The sequence below is a fragment of the Pseudorasbora parva genome, chromosome 3 (assembly GCF_024679245.1).
Source record: "Pseudorasbora parva isolate DD20220531a chromosome 3, ASM2467924v1, whole genome shotgun sequence".
NCBI lineage: Eukaryota > Metazoa > Chordata > Actinopteri > Cypriniformes > Gobionidae > Pseudorasbora > Pseudorasbora parva.
In genome coordinates this window covers 18,321,547-18,340,940 of record NC_090174.1, presented here as the reverse complement: position 1 = coordinate 18,340,940, position 19,394 = coordinate 18,321,547, and the positions used below count along the sequence as shown (strand labels likewise).

The window sequence follows — 19,394 nt, the reverse complement described above, 5'->3', positions numbered from 1 at the left end:
GCCTTATATAAAACGATAGACATTTTCTATCGTCCAGACGATATATTTCGTCATATCGCCCAGCCCTAGAAAACAACATAGATTTTTTAAGCAGCAAATTTACGTGGATAAGTGGAGCGCGGCGCGACAGACGTGTTGCACGGACGAGTGGATCTGCTGCACCTGAGAGCAGTGTTTATGGGCGGCGTGCCTCTAGTCACGCGCACGCGCACCCTTCCGGGAGAAGAGCCCGTATGGCCCATACAAGGATATTCCGCTCTATCGATGTCAAGCGGACCCATACTCGAAAAAAACTATACAAAACTTGTGAGAAACCGGAAGGAGTATTTTTGACACAGAAATACTCCTTCAAACGTCCAACTTAGTTTTTGAAACTTTGTCTATGTTTAGGATGGGAATCCAAGTCTGTTAAAGAGTCTGTTAAAATCATACATTGTTAAAATCATACCAAGTCTGTTAAAATCAAACATTGTGATTTCTGGATTATTTTAAGGGGGGGGGGGGGGGGGGGATCACAATGTATGATTTTTTGTGCTATTTATTTGTATGATACAGCTGCAAATAAGTATGTGAACACCTGAGAAAATCAATGTTAATATTTGGTACAGTAGCCTTTGTTTGCAATTGCAGAGGTCAAACGTTTCCTATACTTTTTCACCAGGTTTGCACACACTGCAGGGGGGATTTTGGCCCACTCCTCCACACAGATCTTCTCTAGATCAGTCAGGTTTCTGGCCTGTCACTGAGAACCACTGAGTTTAAGCTCCCTCCAAAGATTCTCTATTGGGCTATTCTCTATTTGCTGGCTAGGCCACACCAGAACTCCTTGGTTATCCTGGCTGTGTGCTTCAGGTCATTCTTATGTTGGAATACCCAGTCTCAACCCATCTGCAATGCTCTGACTAAGGGAAGGAGGTTGGCCCCAAAATCTCGCAATACATGGCCCCGCTCATCCTCTCCTTAATACAATTATGACCAAAAAGTTATTTTTTGGTCTCATCTGACCACATGACTTTCTCCCATGACTCCTCTGGATCATCCAAATAGTCATTGGCAAACTTAAGACGGGCCTGGACATGTGCTGGTTTAAGCAGGGGAACCTTTCGTGCCATGCATGATTTCAAACCATGACGTCTTAGTGTATTACCAACAGTAACCTTTGAAACAGTGGTCCCAGCTCTTTTCAGGTCATTGACCAGCTCCTCTCATGTAGTTCTGGGCTGATTTGTCACCTTTCTTAGGATCATTGAGACCCCACAAGGAGGGATCTTGAATGCAATCCCAGTCCGAGCGAGATTGACAGTCATGTTTAGCTTCTTCCATTTTCTAATAATTGCTCCAACAATGGACCTTTTTTCACCAAACTGCTTGGTAATTTCCCCATAGCCCTTTCCAGCCTTGTGGAGCTGTACAATTTTGTCTCTAGTGTCTTTGGACAGCTCTTTGGTCTTGGCCATGTTAGTAGTTGGATTCTTATTGATTGTATGGGGTGTCTTTCAGGTGTCTTTATGCAGCTAACGACCTTAACCACTTGCCTGTCACCCCCCGATTTGGCAAATGGAGCATTTAGACATACTCATAGTAAAAAGACAGGAGCATTTGGACATACTCATAGTAAAAAGACAGCTGCTCATACGTTATTCTGAATATACACATAACCAATATATATTTAGAAAGCCAACAGTTGAGAGTTTACAGCTAATTACTCAGAATTACTCAGCCAGTTCTTAATATAGAGATATATAGGCTAAAACATAAAAATAAAAAATGTAAATATTTAAACATTTTTCCTTTATGCATAAAAATATTATGTGAATGTAGTATAATGACTTATATCTACAATTATTTGTGTGGCACAATTGTGATCATGGTTTATTTACAATCTGAGGCTGTTATGTCCAAAACTATGAATTGTATTACTTTTTCTAAGACCATTTTCTAGAACATTTTCTAAGACCATGTCTGGATTTTTTTTATAAATGCTTTTATCAAATAAGTTTGTTGGCCTGAAGACACGTCTGCATTCTTTTGTCTAATGTCTGGCAAAGGAGAACAGCCCAATCACAGCTTGAGTTAGAATTAAGCTACATAACACAATTTAAAATATTAAAATTAGACTTCATTCTTTATGTCACTCAAGACCACCATCGAGTGTTTGTATTAGTTTCCTGTCACAATATATTTGGGATTTCATTCATATGATGATGTTAAAACAAGTTATATTTATCATTTTATATGGAGCTAATCGCTACACCTGTTAGCAGTCATAATGTAAACATCAGGGGCGTAGCCATCTTTTCAGGAGTGAGGGGGCCAGAAATGCCGTAATACCAATTTTTTTTTCCCGACCGATATAATTTATCACATCTCTTGCTTTTAATTTGGTAAGACATCAAATACACTGCTGAACAATAACCTCTAATATCTATAATATTTTTCTCCTATATTTTATGCCAATTTTATGATTGGTTTATTACAAACACTTGTACATTAAAGTGTACTTTGCATAAAATCTCCATAGATTTTATGCAAAGTAAAAAAATAAAATAATATTCTGATGTAAACCAGCTGTTCTCTATATGTGAATATATAGTAAAGTGTGATTTATTTCTGTGATTAAAGCTGAATTTATCATCATTACTCCAGTCTTCAGTGTCACATGATCCTTCACTAATCATTCTCATATGAGGATTTGATGATCAACACACATTTATGATTATTATCAGTTGTGCTGCTCATGGGGCTGCTTAATATTTGTGGAAACCATCTAAACATTTGTGGTACAATTAAAAAAAGAGAGAAATTAATACTTTTATTGATCAGCTATGCATTCAATTGATCACAAATGATATTTTTAATATTATAAAAGATAATAATTTATTTAATAAATGCAAATAAAAGCTGTCAATTGAACTTTCTATTCATCAAAGAATCCTGAAAAATAAAATGTATCGTGGTTTCTTCAACATTTTTAAGCAGCACAACTGTTTTCAACACAGATAATAATCATAAATGTTTCTTGATTATAAAATCATCATATGAGAATGATCAGTGAAGGATCATTGAAGACTGGAGTAATGATGATAAATTCAGCTTTGATCACAGGAATAAATTACTATATATTCACAAAAAAAAAAAAAGCTGTTTTAATTTGTAATAATATTTCACAATACTACTGTTGAACTATTTTTGATTAAATAAATGCAGCCATGGTGAGCAGAATACTAAACATTAAAAAAGCTGCATTATTCATATGATACTTTATTGTCAATAAATAGGCTACATTGAGATGGCTTGAAAAACACACATAAATAATATATTGTCACAATCGTCTGATTGTCGTCATCACTTTTCATCTCATAATGATTGTTTTCCTTCAGCTGTAGCTCCAGCGTGACAGGGTATTACTTCTACGAATCCGCTTTTGGACTTTCTATGAGAGCGCCCTCCTTATATTTAGATGCAAATGAAATGACAGGTCATGCATAGATTATTTTTTGTCTCTGAATTTAAATCTTGATGTATTCACATTGGTTTCACATAGAAATCTAGACGCACCCTAGCGGCAGCAAATTTAATCTGCCCGCGAGTGTCATCTAGCAACTCTCAATACCCTTCTGAGCTGTATTCGCCTAACTCTTGTCGGGACAATCACATTGTGTATAGAGTCGGTGGGCGGGGCCATAATGACGACGGCCGAGTTGCGTTTGTGTGCTTCTAGTAAACACAGAAACTGTCGAACGGCAGTCTTTCGAATCAGCTTTGACCGCGACTCTGGAGGACTTGGAGTTAAGCTTTTCTCTGAAAAAAGAACAAAGAACGGCACTGAAGTCATTCTTAAAAAGGGAAGCTGTGTTCAGAGTTTTGCTGACTGGTGAGTTTCCAGACCAAACATCTTGATGTGGGTCTGACGTGTCAGCCTATGAAATCACATGAAAAAAATCACACAACTTGCAAAATAGCAGGGTGTTAAAATACTTATTTTCCTCACTATATGAGCTCTTTGAGTGATGTTCAAAGAGCCTTTGGAATGTCCGGGTCTAGGAAGGAGCTGGAAAAAGTGGTGTCAGTCTAATGTCTGGGTTGATTTTGGGCCCTCGAAAAGCTTTTAGCGACTCTGTGTCCGATAATGTTTTAAATTTATGTTTGTTGGTTATAAATGAGTCCCTTCTTTATGAGGTTATACCTGCTGTTACGCTTGTAGAACAAAGAGGAAACACGTCACGTGACTCATCTTGTCCTTGTGCTGGTTGAGATAACGCAGGTAAAGGGGGAGAAATGTTGTCTCAGAAATGTTTGGGCATCCTTGATTAGTTTTACGACCGGTTCAGGGTTCGGAAAAGGGGTCTCTGGAATGCTTTGTTGTGTTGACTCGCTGCTGGAATATACATATTCTTACACCCGTGATCTCTGGTTTGTATTTTAATATTCTGATTGTTGTTGTTGTTGTTGTGTTTTTTTTTCCTCATGGGTTTTTGTTTTGTATTTGTTTATTTTTATAAATAAATCTTCCTTTATCTGCACTCGAGTCCTCACACGAGTTTTCCTTTGTTTCGAGACAGAGTTTTGCTAAGGATTCTTTAGCCTGGTGTCATCTCACCCTCTACCTATGCTGCTCGATCAGCCCTTTAATTCTAATAGTCATTCTGCGTATTTATCTGTTTAACCCATTTGCGTCGGATGCTGCGCGCCGAAACATTACATCTACCGACGGTTACTGCGTTGCACAACTCTGAACCTCCTGCCGGCTGCTGCGTGGCGCAGCATTTTGAAATCGTCATTCATTTCTTGGCGCGTGCAGCATAGAATGCACTGTCATTGGTTCAAATAAACATGAGGTGGGTCTTGTTGATTTTCTAAAGACCATGTGACCACCCAAATGTACTGTGGTTCGCTGAAAATCATGTCAATCAATCAGACATACACGTGCATTTGTTTTGGATTTTTCGGAGACGCGAGCTTGAAAATGGCAACGACAGAGGAGGATTTTGACAGCGAGGGGAGTGACATTGAGTTGGAAGATAGTGAGGAGTTTGAGAGGGAAGAGGTGGTAGAGGAGGATTATGATGAAAATATGCCGGATGATCCTTTGGATAGAGCACAGGAGTGGAATTTGTGGGACACAGAAGGAGAGGAGGAGGAGGAGGATGGCTTTTACGGATTCCAGGTAGACTGGAGAACTGAGGGTTACCAGCCGCGCAAGGCGAAAGAGTTCACCCGCAAACCGGGGGTGAAACAGCCGATCCCCGTGGATGCTAGCCCCCTGAATGTCTTTTCGCGTATTTTTACCGATGAGCTTTGGGACATGTTGGTGACGGAAACTAATCGGTACGCCGAACAGACGCGTGGTCAGACTCCCACCAACTCGAAGTGGAACACTGTCTCCAAAACGGAGATGAAGACATTTGTCGGTCTGTGTCTCGCCTTCGGTATTTTGAAGCTGCCAGCACGCAGGGATTTCTGGAGGCAGACAAAATGGTTGTACCAGACCAACGTCCCCAAGGCCATGGCAAGGGACCGCTTCGACATGATCTGGAGGTAATGATTTGTGTTTTGTTCTCTTTTTAGTTATTTACTATTAATAACTAGCATAATAAATAGTAATACAATAATGGCATAATGAATAAATAGCATGATAAATAATAATATAATTATGTGGTGATGGTTGTTAATGATAATAATAAATACAATAATATATGAATACAATACTGACATAATGAATAAATAGCATAATAAATAATAAAATTGTGATGATGGTTGATAATGATAATAAATACAATACTGTTAATATATAAATACAATACTGGCATAATGAATAAATAGCATAATAAAATTTTGATGATGGTTGCTAATGATATTAATAAATACAATAATGTTAAAATATAAATACAATACTGGCATAATGAATAAATAGTAATACAATAATGGCATAATGAATAAATAGCATTATAAATGATATAATTATGGTGATTATGGTTGATAATGATAATAACAAATACAATAATGTTAATATATAAATACAATACCAGCATAATGAATAAATGGCTAAATAAATCTGAATACAATAATGGCATAATGAATAAATAGTCATAATTATGGCATAATGAATAAATAACAATACAAATAAATATACACACAAATAACATAATACATATATAAATAAATACAATGATGGCAATAAATGTTATGTTATAAATTAATCTTATCGTATGCATTTTCAGATATCTCCATCTCCAAGATAACATGGACACTGCCGTGGACAAGTCAGACAAGCTCTGGAAGATCCGGCAGTGGATGGACCTCCTCCTGGATAGTTTCAAGGCGCTCTATGAGGTCAATGGCTTTGTGACCGTGGATGAGTCCATGGTGAAGTACAAGGGCCGCCTGGGCTTCCGGCAGTACCTCCCCATGAAGCCGGTGAAGTGGGGAATAAAGGTGTGGGTCATGGCGGAGAGCAAAACAGGCTACGTCACCAATTTTCAGGTGTACACGGGTGCCATTCAGGGTAAGACAGAGAAAGACCTGGCTCACCGGATAGTGTCAGACCTGGTGACCCCTTATTACGGGTCCAACCTGTCTGTATACATGGACAACTTTTACACCAGTGTGAAGTTGATGGTGGACCTCAAGGTCAGAGGGGTGCAAGCTTGTGGAACGGTGCGTGCCAACCGAAAGGACCTCCCCAAGAATAAGCAGCTCACAAAGAAGGCTGGGTTGAACAAGCACGAGTTCAATGTGGCCCAGCGGGATGAGTTGACCTTTTGTGTCTGGCAAGACACCAAGGCTGTGATGGTCCTCTCCAACTATCATGACCCGACAGCTCATGGGTTAGTGAGGAGGAAGGCCAATGGTCAACGCCAGACGGAGGTTCGGGTGCCAGCATGCCTTGCTGATTATCAGCAACATATGAAAGAAGTCGATCTTCTGGACCAGATGGTGGGCTACTACCAGATCCATCATCGGTCTACGAAGTGGTGGAGAAGGCTGTTCTTTTATTTTGTTACGGTGGCGTGCAACAATGCCTTTGTGGCTGCCAAGTCTGCAGGAGGAGCCAAGTGGAAGTACAGGAGGGGCGGCTACAAGGACTGGCTGGAGGATCTGACCCAGGAGCTGATCGTCCCCGTTACTGCAAGAAGTGCTCCTAATGTGCTCCCCACCAGCCCAACTGGAGCTTCTGCTGAGCATGACCTGGTCCAGATCAACAACAAGAGGAAGACCTGCAGGGAGTGTTCTCTGAAGCATTGCGGCACCGACGTGCGTCCTGGGTCAACTCTGATGGGGTGCAGGCAGTGTAACCTTCCTCTGCACCGCGAGTGCTTCATGTACCACGTCGTTCGCCACAAATGATTTGATCTGTGTGCGTGTGTTTGTCTGTCTTTCTGTCTGTGTGTGTGTATGTATGTGTGTGTGTGTGTGTGTGTGTGTGTGTGTGTGTGTGTGTGTGTGTGTGTGTGTGTGTGTGAGAGGATAATGCTGTTCAAAATTCAAAGAGGAGAGATCTGAGCCATGGAGCTCAGAGACTGAGACTGTTCCCAGTTCCACCTCAGGACTTTCCCCACCTCTCTCTCATAACAAGATGCCTTATTCAGTGTTGGCATGTTTAACATTTTATGTATTATATTTTATATATTTGAATTATATATTTTTTCTTCCCCATATGATTTTGGGAATTTTTAGAAAAAATGTGTTGTTATGTTAGTGCTAAGGGAGCATGTTTTAATAAAACCTGTGATTCTTACCTTTAAAATGTATTTTATTTCATGTTTCTAAGTGCTACAGAGGCTGAGATATTAAGGTTTTGGTAGACGTTGACAATTCCTAGTATTTTTTCAGAAAACCCTCAGGAGATAAGGATATTTATCCTAGAATAACATAGGTTTTTATAGGCGTTTTTAGCAGGCGTTTTAGGAGTAAATGGGTTAAAATGAAGTGGTGCAACCACTGTGATAAACTATGAATTGACCAGGTAGAGGAAAAAATTAAAAGTTAGAAAATATAGATAGATCTATATATATATATAGATAGAGGTTTGTCAGTTATTAAGAGATGTGTAAACTTTTAACGGCACGTCAGATATAAGATATAAGAGGTCTGTCAGTTATTAAGAGATGTGTAAACTTTTTATGGTGCGTCAGCGAGTGATCGCTTCTTTCATTCATAAAATAACTTTTTGGTTCGCTGGGTGTTTCCCTTAATGATAGCTCATACAGGCTTGCACCATCGGACTGTGTGAAGCCGCGGTCATCTCTCTGAGTGCTTCAGCATGCTAAAAGAGCAGTTTTCCATTCTAAAAGAGCAACATGGTTTGACCATGCGTCTTTTTCAAGATGTCATTCAAACCGTGTATTCCTGGATGCAATTGTTTCCTGTCCTCGTTGACGGCCATAATCGCTCTCGCATGTAGACATGTGAGATTACAATCGTGGGGGATTCATGTTCTCTCAGGAGAATGTGGTCAAATCGGCACGTTGTCTGTCTCACCCTTCTCGTAAAGGCTTGAACGCTCAGCACGCCGTTGAGCAGCCGACTGACAGCGGTGGTTGTCACGGCAACCAGCACGCGTCAGTCAGCTCTAGATGCGCGACCGAGACTATGAAACCTCAAATGGGGTTGAGTCCCTTCGTTTATCCCCCGATCTAGTTCATTTTCTGGTGATAACGGAAAAAGGCTACTTTGGCTGTTAAGCGGGACTTCCCTGCCGGGTACATTGCCTCAGGCCCCCATTCCTCTATCACATCAAAAGCATGCTGAGACTTTGTTCGTTGGGTGGTTCAGGTTCTATCATGTTTGCCTTGCCTTTTTTCATAGAGGTTGAGCACTCTGACGGCCACGTTAAAGATGGAATTGCTGTTCCTAAAAAAACAAAAAAAAACAAAGGGGACATAGCGTTCTGTTTTAGGCTCTGGCGGAGGACAGATGTCAATGGTTTAACCTTTCTGCTACTGGCTTTCCGGAGTCCAGCGGTACCAACATTTTCAATAAAAGAGCAGTTTCCTCTCTCTCTGGGCCACAAGAGGGCAAGGTTGTAAGTGTGCGATGCCCCAGGGCCTTGCCACTTCTTTCCTCCCCTCGCCAGGGGGCAGCATTGTGGGCACCGAGACTGCCTCTGGGCCTTCTCACCCGCACTCTGCCCCAAACTGGAATACTCAGACAACACTCCGGGCCGCCTTCGGGCCTCCCGAGTCGGGTCTGAGTGCTCCACCTTCCTACCTCCGGGCAGCAGGTAGCAGAGTGGGCACCGAGGACGCCTCCCGGCCTTGTCATCCGCACTCTGCCCCAACCTGGAATACTCAGACAATACTCCGGGCCGCCTTCGGGCCTCCCGAGTCGGGTCTGAGTGCTCCACCTTTCTAACTCCAGGCAGCAGGCAGCAGAGTGGGCACCGAGGACGCCTCCCGGCCTTGTCATCCGCACTCTGCCCCAAACTGGAATACTCAGACAACACTCCAGGCCGCCTTCGGGCCTCCCGAGTTGGGTCTGAGTGCTCCACCTCCCTGCCTCCGGGCAGCAGAGTGGGCTTCGAGGACGCCTCCGGGCCTTCTCACCCACACTCTGCCCAAACCAGGAGTGCTCGCGCAACACTTTGGGCCGCCTCCCGAGTCTCCCGAACTTGCTGCCCCACCTAGGGTACAGCTGTGGTGCCGTTGATCCTGCTTGTTCGGTCTCTGGGAGCCTGGTTACAGCTCCCCAGACTGTCTCACTGGCTCATCTGTACCATCAGACTCGGCTATGCGATTCAGTTTGCCTGCCGGCCGCCCAAGTACAAGGGCATCCTCTTCACCTCCGTGCGAAGCTGCGAGGCTCAGGTCTTGCGATCAAAAATCGAGGTCCTACTGGCGAAGGACGCGGTCGAGTTGGTTCCTTCAGCCGATATGAAGTCAGGGTTCTACAGCCCCTACTTCATTGTACCCAAAAAGGGGGGTGGGTTATGACCAATCTTGGAACTGTGCGTCCTGAATCGGGCCTTGCACAAGCTCCTGTTCTAGATGTTAACGCAGAAACGCATTTTCGAATGCTTCCGTCCCCAAGATTGGTTCGCAGCGATCGACCTGAAAGACGCGTACTTTAATGTCTCTATCCTTCATATATATCCTCCGGCATATCAGTACAAAGTCCTGCCCTTCGGCCTGTGCCTGTTATGAAAGTCGCAGAGTCACACCTCAGCCTGTTGGGCCTTCAGGTCAACCGAGAGAAGAGCAAACTCTGTCCCACACACAGGATCTCTTACCTCGCTATGGAGTTGGATTCGGTCAGTCGGACTGCGTGCCTCACAGAGGAGCGAGTCCAGTCTGTGTTGAACTGCATAAATTCATTCAAAGGCAGGACAGCGGTCCCACTGAAAGTTTTTCAGAGGCTCCTTGGGCATATGGCATCTGCAGCCATGGTAACGCCGCTCAGATTGCTTCATATGAGATTGCTTCAACACTGGCTCCATGGCCGAGTCCCGAGGTGGGCGTGGCAGAGCGGTCAGTACTGGGTCCCAGTGACTCCTTACTGCAGCCAAACTTTCAGCTTGTGGTCCAACGCTTTGTTTCTTTGTGTGCTCTTAGAACAAGTGTCCAGGCATGCTGTGCTTTTCACGGATGCCTCTGCCACGGGCTGGGGGGCCACGTATAACGGGCATGCAGTTTCAGGTCTGTGCACGGGACCTCAATTGCATTTGCATATCAATTGCCTCGAGTTGCTGGCAGTACACATGGCACTGTGCTGCCTCAAGGGGTCGCTACGTGGCAAGCATGTACTGGTCCGTACGGACAGAACTGCGGCCATTGTGTACATCAACCGTCAGGGGGGTCTACGCTCCTGTTGCATGTTCCAACTCGCCCGCCACCTCCTCCTTTGGAGTCAGAAGCAGCTGAGGTCGCTGTGGGCCATTCACTTCCCAGGTGCGCTCAACCAGACAGCCGACGAGCTCTCACGGCAGCTGACACCTCGGGAGTGTGGCGACTCCATCCCCAGGCAGTCCAGCTGATATGGTACCTCTTCGGAACCACACAGGTAGACCTGTTTGCCTCTCCGGACTCGACCCATTACCAGTGGTACTATTTTCTGACCGGGGGTACCCTCGGCACAGATGCACTGGCGCACAGCTGGCCCCTGGACCTACGCAAGTATGCGTTTCCCCCAGTGAGCCTTCTTGCACAGGCCCTGTGCAAAGTCAGGGAGGAGCAGGTCTTGTTAGTTGCGCCCTATTGGCCCAACCAGACCTGGTTCCCAGAACTAACTCTCCTCACGACAGACCCACCTTGGCCCATTCCCCGGAGGAAGGACCATCTTTCTCAGGGACGGGGCACTCTATGGCACCCGTGTCCAGACCACTGGAATCTCCATGTCTGGTCCTTGGACGGGACGCTGAGGTTTCTAGGTGGGCTATCTGTCTCTGAAGTTGGATCCCAATTTGTCGGTCAGTTCTGACGTACATCTCCGTTCCCTCCTTCAGGGAACGAGGGTTAAATACGTAAATGAGACGTTTTCATTGTTATGCCTGATAATACTCCGCTCTATATTTCTTCCCACCCTGATGAAACTTATTAATTCACAAGATTAATGGAATGCATAGTTGATAGAAAAAAAATTGGATGAATAGTCATTTCCTGGAACTTAATTTAGAAAAAACTGAATTTTTAATTATTGGACAAAAAAAAACTCCACAAGTAGTAACCTAGAGTACAACTCACTTGATGACTGCTCTATCATCGCCAGTAAGAAACCTGGGTGTGCTCTTTGACACCAATCTTTCATTTGAAAGCCACATTTCTAGAATCTGTAAAACTGCATTCTACCATCTTAAAAATATATATAAATTACGGCACATGCTTTCAATGCAAAATGCTGAACAGTTAGTGTTCATGAGCTCAAGGCTAGATTATTGTAATGCTCTACTGGGTGGTTGCCCTGCTCACTTAATAAACAAACTCCAGCTGGTCCAAAACACAACAGCTTAAGTTCTTACTAGAACCAGGAAGAATGATCATATTAGCCCAGTTCTATCAACAATGCACTGGCTTTTGAAATCATACTTTTTACTTAAAAAGCACTAAATGATTTAGCTCCCCAGTACTTAAGCAAGCTCTTAAAACATTATACTCCATCACGTCTGTTGTGGTCTCAAAACTCTAGCGAGTTGATAATACCTAGAATATCAAAATCAACTGCAGGCGGTTGATCCTTTTCCTATTTAGCACCTAAACTCTTGAACAGCCTTCCAGCATTGTTGGGAAGCAGACACACTCTGTCGGTTTAAATCTAGACTAAAAACACATCTCTTTACTATGTCATACACATGGAACATTTCTAACTTCCGGTTCCGGGTCGACCGGAAGAATTTTAACACTTCCGGTTCCGGGTTGAGTACGCTGTGCGTGTTTGTGCTGCCGCTTCGTATCCTGGATTGTTTGTACTGTTTGTCTGGTTCGGATATATTTATTTATATTCTATTTATCTATTTTCTTTTCTTTTCTTTTTTCATCGGAACTCTGTGTTGATTACTCCGTTTCCCTTACCTGGACTGTTGTCACTGCACCTGACCTGGACTGTTGTAACTGCACTGACCACCACTACTGTCTGCAAAACGCTGTGAATACTGTGCAGCTGTTTGCACCTAGTTGGATTAATGCTTTTCCCACTGTTTAAACTCTGAACTGAACTGTTGATAAGTCTGCCATCGGGCTGCTGCGAGCTTTCTTCCATGTTACATCTCTACCACACTCGGCTCTTCTGATGGGTGAGTTACCGCTCTCTCTATCGGTTGCGCCGTTTGTTTACTGCTTACTATCTGGGTGCGTTGCCTCCTATTTAGTCTGCTGTTTTGGTGAAGTGACGTTCAGGTTTAGCTAACGTGGTTTTGCTTGTGGTTGGGCTTTCCATTTCTCAGTATCAGCATGCCTTGTGCAAAAACACTTTTTCTTTTTTCCTCTGCCTTATTTTTGTTGTTCTTACATCTGTGATGGATATTGAATATTATACATCTCAACTGAGGGCCTTTAACTGCTCCCCGCGTCTTGATTCGGTGACGTACGAATACTGTCAGAGACTAGGGATTCTCCGTCGCCCAAGATACACACACCGTTCGCGGCGCACACTCTTAAGTTCCCATTGTTCAAAGCCTGACTCTCCTTCTTGCATCTGGACCAACAATAGGCTATCTTCCATGCCAAGACAACTGCCAGCCTGTCCCTCCATTCAGCGTTCTCTGATCTATCTCACTGATAGCGATCAGCAACATACACCTATTTTGAATCCATCACATCATCACTTTGCCTTTTTGAACTGTCGATCAATTTCGGACAAAGCGTCTTATCTCAACTAAATGATCACTGACAATAACCTTGACATTTTTCTTCTGACTGAAACTTGGCAAGTTCCTGGAGATTTTTTTGCAGTTAAATCGACTTACGCCAGATGTATATAATTATCTGTCGCGACCGAGACCCCATGGTAAAGGGGGTGGTCTCGCTATCATTCATCGTGACAACCTTCGTATCAAGCAACTTGACTTTCACAACACCAACACATTTGAGTACATGGTTTTGAAGGCTGACTCTCTCATAATTATTTTGCTCTATCGACCTCCTAAAGTCTTGTCTAACTTCTTTTCTGAACTCAGTGAACTGTTGACCATTGCCTGCTCATTGTCATTTCCCATTCTACTGCTTGGTGACTTTAATATTCATGTTGATGCTGTTTGCTCTAAAACCAACCAGTTACTTTCTATTCTTGAATGCTTTAATCTAACTCAGCATGTTAATTTTCCAACTCATACCCGTGGTCATACTCTAGATTTGATTTGTACATCAAGGGCTAATATCGCTTCTATCACCTCTACTGACACTGGTATTTCTGATCATAAGTTTCTCGATTTTAGCTTCAGCCTGCCTATCCATAAAAATTGTTCTACAACTGTCATATCTTAAAAATTATAAATCGGCCCTGAATTTGGCTCATTCCAATTTTGTATCTGCTACAATTAATAAATCAATCAACAGGCCAAAAGCATTATTCAACTCAATAAATAAACTTATCAAACCTCTGTCTCATGCCGCTCTAGCTTCTGATGTACTCTGCACTTCATTCTTAGCTCACATGCTTGAAAAGAAGGATGCCGTAAACCAGTGCCTCTTTAATGATGCCACTAACACTAGTTATCTGTCGAATCAACCTGGTCAATCCCTGCCTCTTTTTTCTCTGTCTACTCCCTCTTCTGTCTCTGAGTTAATCTTGAAATCCAATCCTTCATCTTGACATCTTGACCCTACTCCTACTACTCTACTGAAACGTTGCCATTCAGTTATTTCTGCACCTATCTCTCACTTCATCATGCCATCATGATTTTAATTATCATTTTTACGCTGACGACATTAAATTATATACTACCTGTACACCAACTTTATCTTTCACAACTGACAAAATCTCTGCTAGTGTACATGAAATAAAAGATTGGCTTCATGCAAATTTTCTAAAACTTAACATGGACAAAACTGAGATTATTTTCACTGGACCTTCGTCACTCATTAATAAAATTCCTACCAACTTCACCTGTCAGACTGCTGGCTCTCTTATCAAACCATCTACTGCTGTGAAAAATCTTGGTGTAATTTTTGATTCCTCTTTATCTTTCCACTCTCACATAAATTCTGTCACTAAATTAGCATTCTTTCATCTACGTCGTATCGCTCAGCTCTGTCCCTTTATCAGTATCTCTGATGCTGAAACTGTCATCCATGCGTTTGTCACATCACGTCTTGATTACTGCAATGCACTTTTCATTGGCCTACCAGCTAGCTCCATTTCCAAATTACAATATATTCAAAACTCTGCTGCCAGACTACTCACCCACACCAAACGTTCTGCTCATTTTTCCCCAATTCTGCATGATCTTCACTGGCTTCCTGTGTCTTACCGTATTAAATTCAAAATTCTTCTTCTCACTTTTAAGTCTCTGCACGGCCTTGCTCCCCCCTACCTCTGTAACTTGCTTCTCCCCTTCACCCCTGCTCGCTCTTTACGATCTGCTGATTCCAACTTTCTCGTTGTCCCTCGGCATCGCCTTGCTTCAATGGGGGGCAGATCATTCAGTGTTATTGCACCCAAAATGTGGAACTCTCTACCCCGATCACTCCATTTTGTTAACACTATCTCTGAATTCAAATCCATGCTCAAAACACACCTCTTTTCTGAATGTTATGGAAAAGGATGGTGGACATGCGCCCAGACATGACCAGCTCATCCTGGAGTGTCTGTTGAGCCTTTTTCAATTGGTGTCTCCTCTGAATTTGTCTGACCGGCACTTCATGCTCAATAAACACATCTCCAGCGTGATGACCCCGATCCTCAAAATATTCATAATTTTGTGTAATCAACACTTCCTTTTCAATAAACCTGTCTCTTGCGCGATACCCAGAATTTGTTAATATTCTGATCTAATATGATTTCTGACCTGTAGGGTTGCCAGAATAATAATCATATACTGATTGTTACTAGGCCAGAGGAGAACTGACACCCCGACTGAGCCTGGTTTCTCCCAAGGTTTAATTTTCTCCATCATGCCCTGATGGAGTTTTGCCACTGTTGCCTTTGGCTAGGCTTGCTTAGTTGGGGACACAAAAATGTTGATGCAATGTATTTATTAGGTCTTAATTAATTTTATAAACTATATTACTGATCTGCCCACATTATCACTATATGATAAATTAAAATGAACGCTGAAATGAGCAGATAACATCACGGTTTTCTCCAGAAAGCCAAATCAAATTATGTTACAATATTGTCCTGTTTAACACTGTGAAGCCGCTTTGAAACAATCGTCATTGTAAAAGCGCTTTATAAATAAAGTTGACTTGACTTGACATTAGGCCACGACTGTCCCCATTGCCGCTATAATCAGGAAAAAAAACAGGAAAATATCTATTTCCAAACGCAACCATTAGTTCAATAGTCCCGAGATTAACCTCCTCATACCACTGAATCCTTGCCGAGTCCAAAGGTACACCTACTCACAATTGCCAGCATATGTTAAGTGTTAAATTTCACTGTTGAACAAATCATAAGACTAAACCTGGCATGTTTGGTGACGTTGGACTTGGCTAGGATTCAGAAGTGTAAGGAGGTTAGTCTTGTAACTATTGCACTAATGGTTGGGTGTGGTTATAGACATTTTAATGTTTTTTACAAAGTGGCCAATCGTTGTGACCTCAGATTGAGATTATACACGTGTACTGGGTTTAGCGAAAATATCTTGTTACATTCATAAGTTATAGCCATTTTAGTAAAAGTGGCCCTGGTCACATCAGACATTTTGGTTCCCCTTAGTGACCATGAATCGAAATTGGGATTTTTGTTTCATAATTATTGATCTTCTCTCTCAAGAGAGTGACATTTGACACAAGAAGTGTTGGTGACATTTGTAGTTGGTGTAAGTACTACCAGCCCTGAAAGTTTCCTGAAAGTTACCACCCTGCCGATCATGAAGTTTGCAGTCGTGTGAGTACTACCAGCCCTGAAAGTCTCTACGAATTACGGTTTGTTCTGCCCAATCAGTTTTAGATTAAATAATTGAGAATTATACATCATGGGATTGTCAATGATGCATCATGAAACCATATTGTTATTAACAATAACAACAGGGTTTCAGCCCTTATAGGCTTGAACCCCTAATTAATACAAAATACATTTGCAAATATACAAATAATGTAAAATAAAAGGTATAACAGCTTTTCTTGCCATATGCACTTTTTTTCTCCTCCTCCGTTTTTTCTCCTCCATTTCCCTCAAATAAGCAAGGAGTAAGAACCTTTGGCAAAAGATATGATTGAAAATGAGCATAAGCCACGTACGGTCTGCCATGCTTTGTTTACATCCAGCTACCACAATTCCTTGCGCTCAGGCAGTTTGGTGTGACTTTTCCTGGAAACCTACAAAGTCGTGAGTTGTGGTTTGAAGTAGTAACTTGCTGGCTCAAAAACCTGCCTGGAAAGCAGCATAAGTATATTTACTGTCAGTTTTAGCACTGCCGAATGTCACTGCTTTGTGTTTTGCTCTAAAACAATGATTGTGCATTAACAGTTGTCAACCATGTCGGTATGCACACAAGTGGTCTGAACTTATTCATCCAGCGCATTTTTTATTTTGGTTGTGCATGTGCACCACTTATATGCACCCCTGACTACTGTCTAAGAAATATAGGAAAATAATCCTACTATAGCTGCCCCGGGTTGCCTTTGAAATCCCTTTATAGCAACACATTCCAGGTTCAATGCAGTAAGTATTCTGATCTCTGCTTAACTTCTAATGACCTCACCACTATTGAAAAGCTCAATGAAGTCCAGAGCATGCTTCAGTATCGTCCTCATGGCTTCAAATACATTGCTCCTCAAAACCCCCTGTGGTTGAGGGCCCACCTCAAGACCTGCAATAGAAACACATCTATATAAGTGTCATACATATATCATAACTGGTGGGTCATAATCCAACAAACGGTCACAGGTTTATTCTAATAGGGTCACAGACAGCAGTGTACAACCATGTTAAAAAAGGTGCAACTGTTGCGGCAACACTTTATAATATGGGTGCACTAATATGCATTAATTCATGCTTAACTACTAGACAGATAATTATGAGTTAATGTATGGCTCATGAAGAAATAAACCACTCATTAATGACTACTGCATCAGTAACTAATAATGAGTCTTATCTGATGAATAGATAAAGTATTAACTAAGTGTAAATTAATGTTAATTACTACAATGAATCCAAGCCATGCATGTTAACTTCCAGTTGTCTGCTTTAATAAATCATTAGGTAATTAAGTAAAATTCCAGTTTTCTGTTTGAAATTATTGGTAAGTGGTAAGTATTGTGTTTGACAAAAGTATTGTTAAGTATTGTGTTTGACAAAACAAAAGAGAGATACATTTAATAAGGTAGATATAATGGAAAAACTGATTTCTGACCCTGCTATGTTTGGTTTCTACTTAAGGCCTCTTGAGTATGATGTTAATTCAGGGGGAAAAGTGTCTCATAAAACAAAACCGGATAATCTCTAGCGATTTACAGAATTATATGTGGAGCTCTAAGTGCTTTCATTATATCCAGAATTGTCCCTGGCTGGTTTACTTTGAGAGGTAATATCAAATTATTGTATTAGACGTAATATTAAACTATCCATATTTTAAACAGGTTAGGGCTGCTGAATGTTCCAGGACTTTGTACTCACCAACTGGGTGTTTGGCCACAGAGCGTGTGGTTGAATACTTCAGCTGTGGGTGTTCGTTTAACAGTAATGAACAGGTGTGGGGGGCCATAGCTTTCTGTAAGGGGAGTAGAGCAAAGGCGTCTGTGTAAAGATTTCTTCTTCTTTTTTTTCTTAAGCCCTTATTTTATGACATTTAGTAAAATCTTTGTATTGGCATGTTTTGGCAAAGAATTTGAAAGGAACTGTATGTAAGAAATGTATTTCAATTAATAAATACATCAAATGGCCCTGATATGTAACTAGGCATTAAGAAATCATGTTTATTTCAAATACTTAATCGCTGACAACAGTATTGGCCAGGATATTGTCATTTAAAAGTTGTTGTTGCAGCCCTCAACTGATGTTGATGTTGACATGTGTCTGAAGCTCCACCCTCCACCTATCAACCAATCACGAGTCAGTAGTGTTTTGGCATCCAGGTTGCCAAATCCGCTCTAGTCACCACAGCTGCAGATCTGCAAACGTTCCTGGCAACCTCGAGTCAGGGTGGAGGTGGAGAGGGGATAGTAATTGCAGTACCAGTTTTGGCCACAATCTTACATACACTTCCTTTAAAGGGTTAGTTCACCCAAAAATTAAATTTTTGTCATTAATGACCCACACTAATGTCGTTCCACACCAGTAAGACCTCTGTTCATCTTCGGAACACAGTTTAAGATATTTTATATATTTTAAGATATTTTATATGTCCGACAGCATATCTAAGTGTAGGCACACTATACTGTCCATGTCCAGAAAGGGAATAAAAACATAATCAAAGTAGTCCATGTGTGACATCAGTTAGTTAATCAGAATCTCTTGAAGCATCGAAAATACATTTTGGTCCAAAAATAACAAAAACTATGACTTAATTCAGCATTGTCTTCTCTTCCGCATTTGTTCTCAAACCTCAAATAAAATTAAAACGTGAACGAAATAAGACAGCTATGGAGAAGCTTTCTCAGAAGACTGTCTTGTGTTTGTACTATTGCTGCGTTCCACTCCACTATTAGACACGCACTTGCGAACTTCCCTAAGCACTTCCCCTCAGGGGAATCCCCCCTGTATTGATTTATGATTTGGATCGCGTGTCAAACTGCCAAACTGCTGAAATCACGTGACATTGGCAATGCGAATTATGAATCAATATGCTGATTCATGACCGT

The 19,394-nt window shown here is 41.9% G+C and overlaps 2 protein-coding genes across 7 annotated transcripts in view; one reads left to right on the top strand and one right to left on the bottom strand.

Moving 5' to 3' along the window:
• Positions 1-19,394, bottom strand: part of aspa (aspartoacylase) — a 103,354-nt gene that overhangs the window by 46,076 nt on the left and 37,884 nt on the right. For all 6 annotated transcript variants that reach the window (XR_010904305.1, XM_067437963.1, XM_067437966.1 and 3 more), the window contains 2 exons: positions 18,211-18,304; positions 17,297-17,404 (listed from right to left, as the gene is read on the bottom strand). Coding sequence is in view for 5 of the 6 variants with exons in the window: in XM_067437963.1 (XP_067294064.1) it covers positions 17,297-17,404; positions 18,211-18,304 (202 nt within the window). In the remaining variant the exon portion in view is untranslated. The remainder of the gene's footprint in view (positions 1-17,296; positions 17,405-18,210; positions 18,305-19,394) is intronic.
• Positions 3,270-15,936, top strand: LOC137070651 (piggyBac transposable element-derived protein 4-like). Its single transcript, XM_067437962.1, has 2 exons — positions 3,270-5,538; positions 6,222-15,936. The coding sequence occupies exons 1-2, from the start codon at positions 4,880-4,882 to the stop codon at positions 7,345-7,347; spliced, it is 1,785 nt and encodes a 594-aa protein (XP_067294063.1). The 5' UTR covers positions 3,270-4,879; the 3' UTR covers positions 7,348-15,936.

What these genes read in the sequence shown, in the direction of transcription:
- LOC137070651 (XM_067437962.1), top strand. Translation starts at nt 4,880, where the DNA reads ATGTACTGTGGTTCGCTGAAAATCATGTCAATCAATCAGACATACACG. An exon ending in CGCTTCGACATGATCTGGAG is followed by an intron (nt 5,539 to 6,221) that starts GTAATGATTTGT and finishes ATGCATTTTCAG; the next exon opens with ATATCTCCATCTCCAAGATA.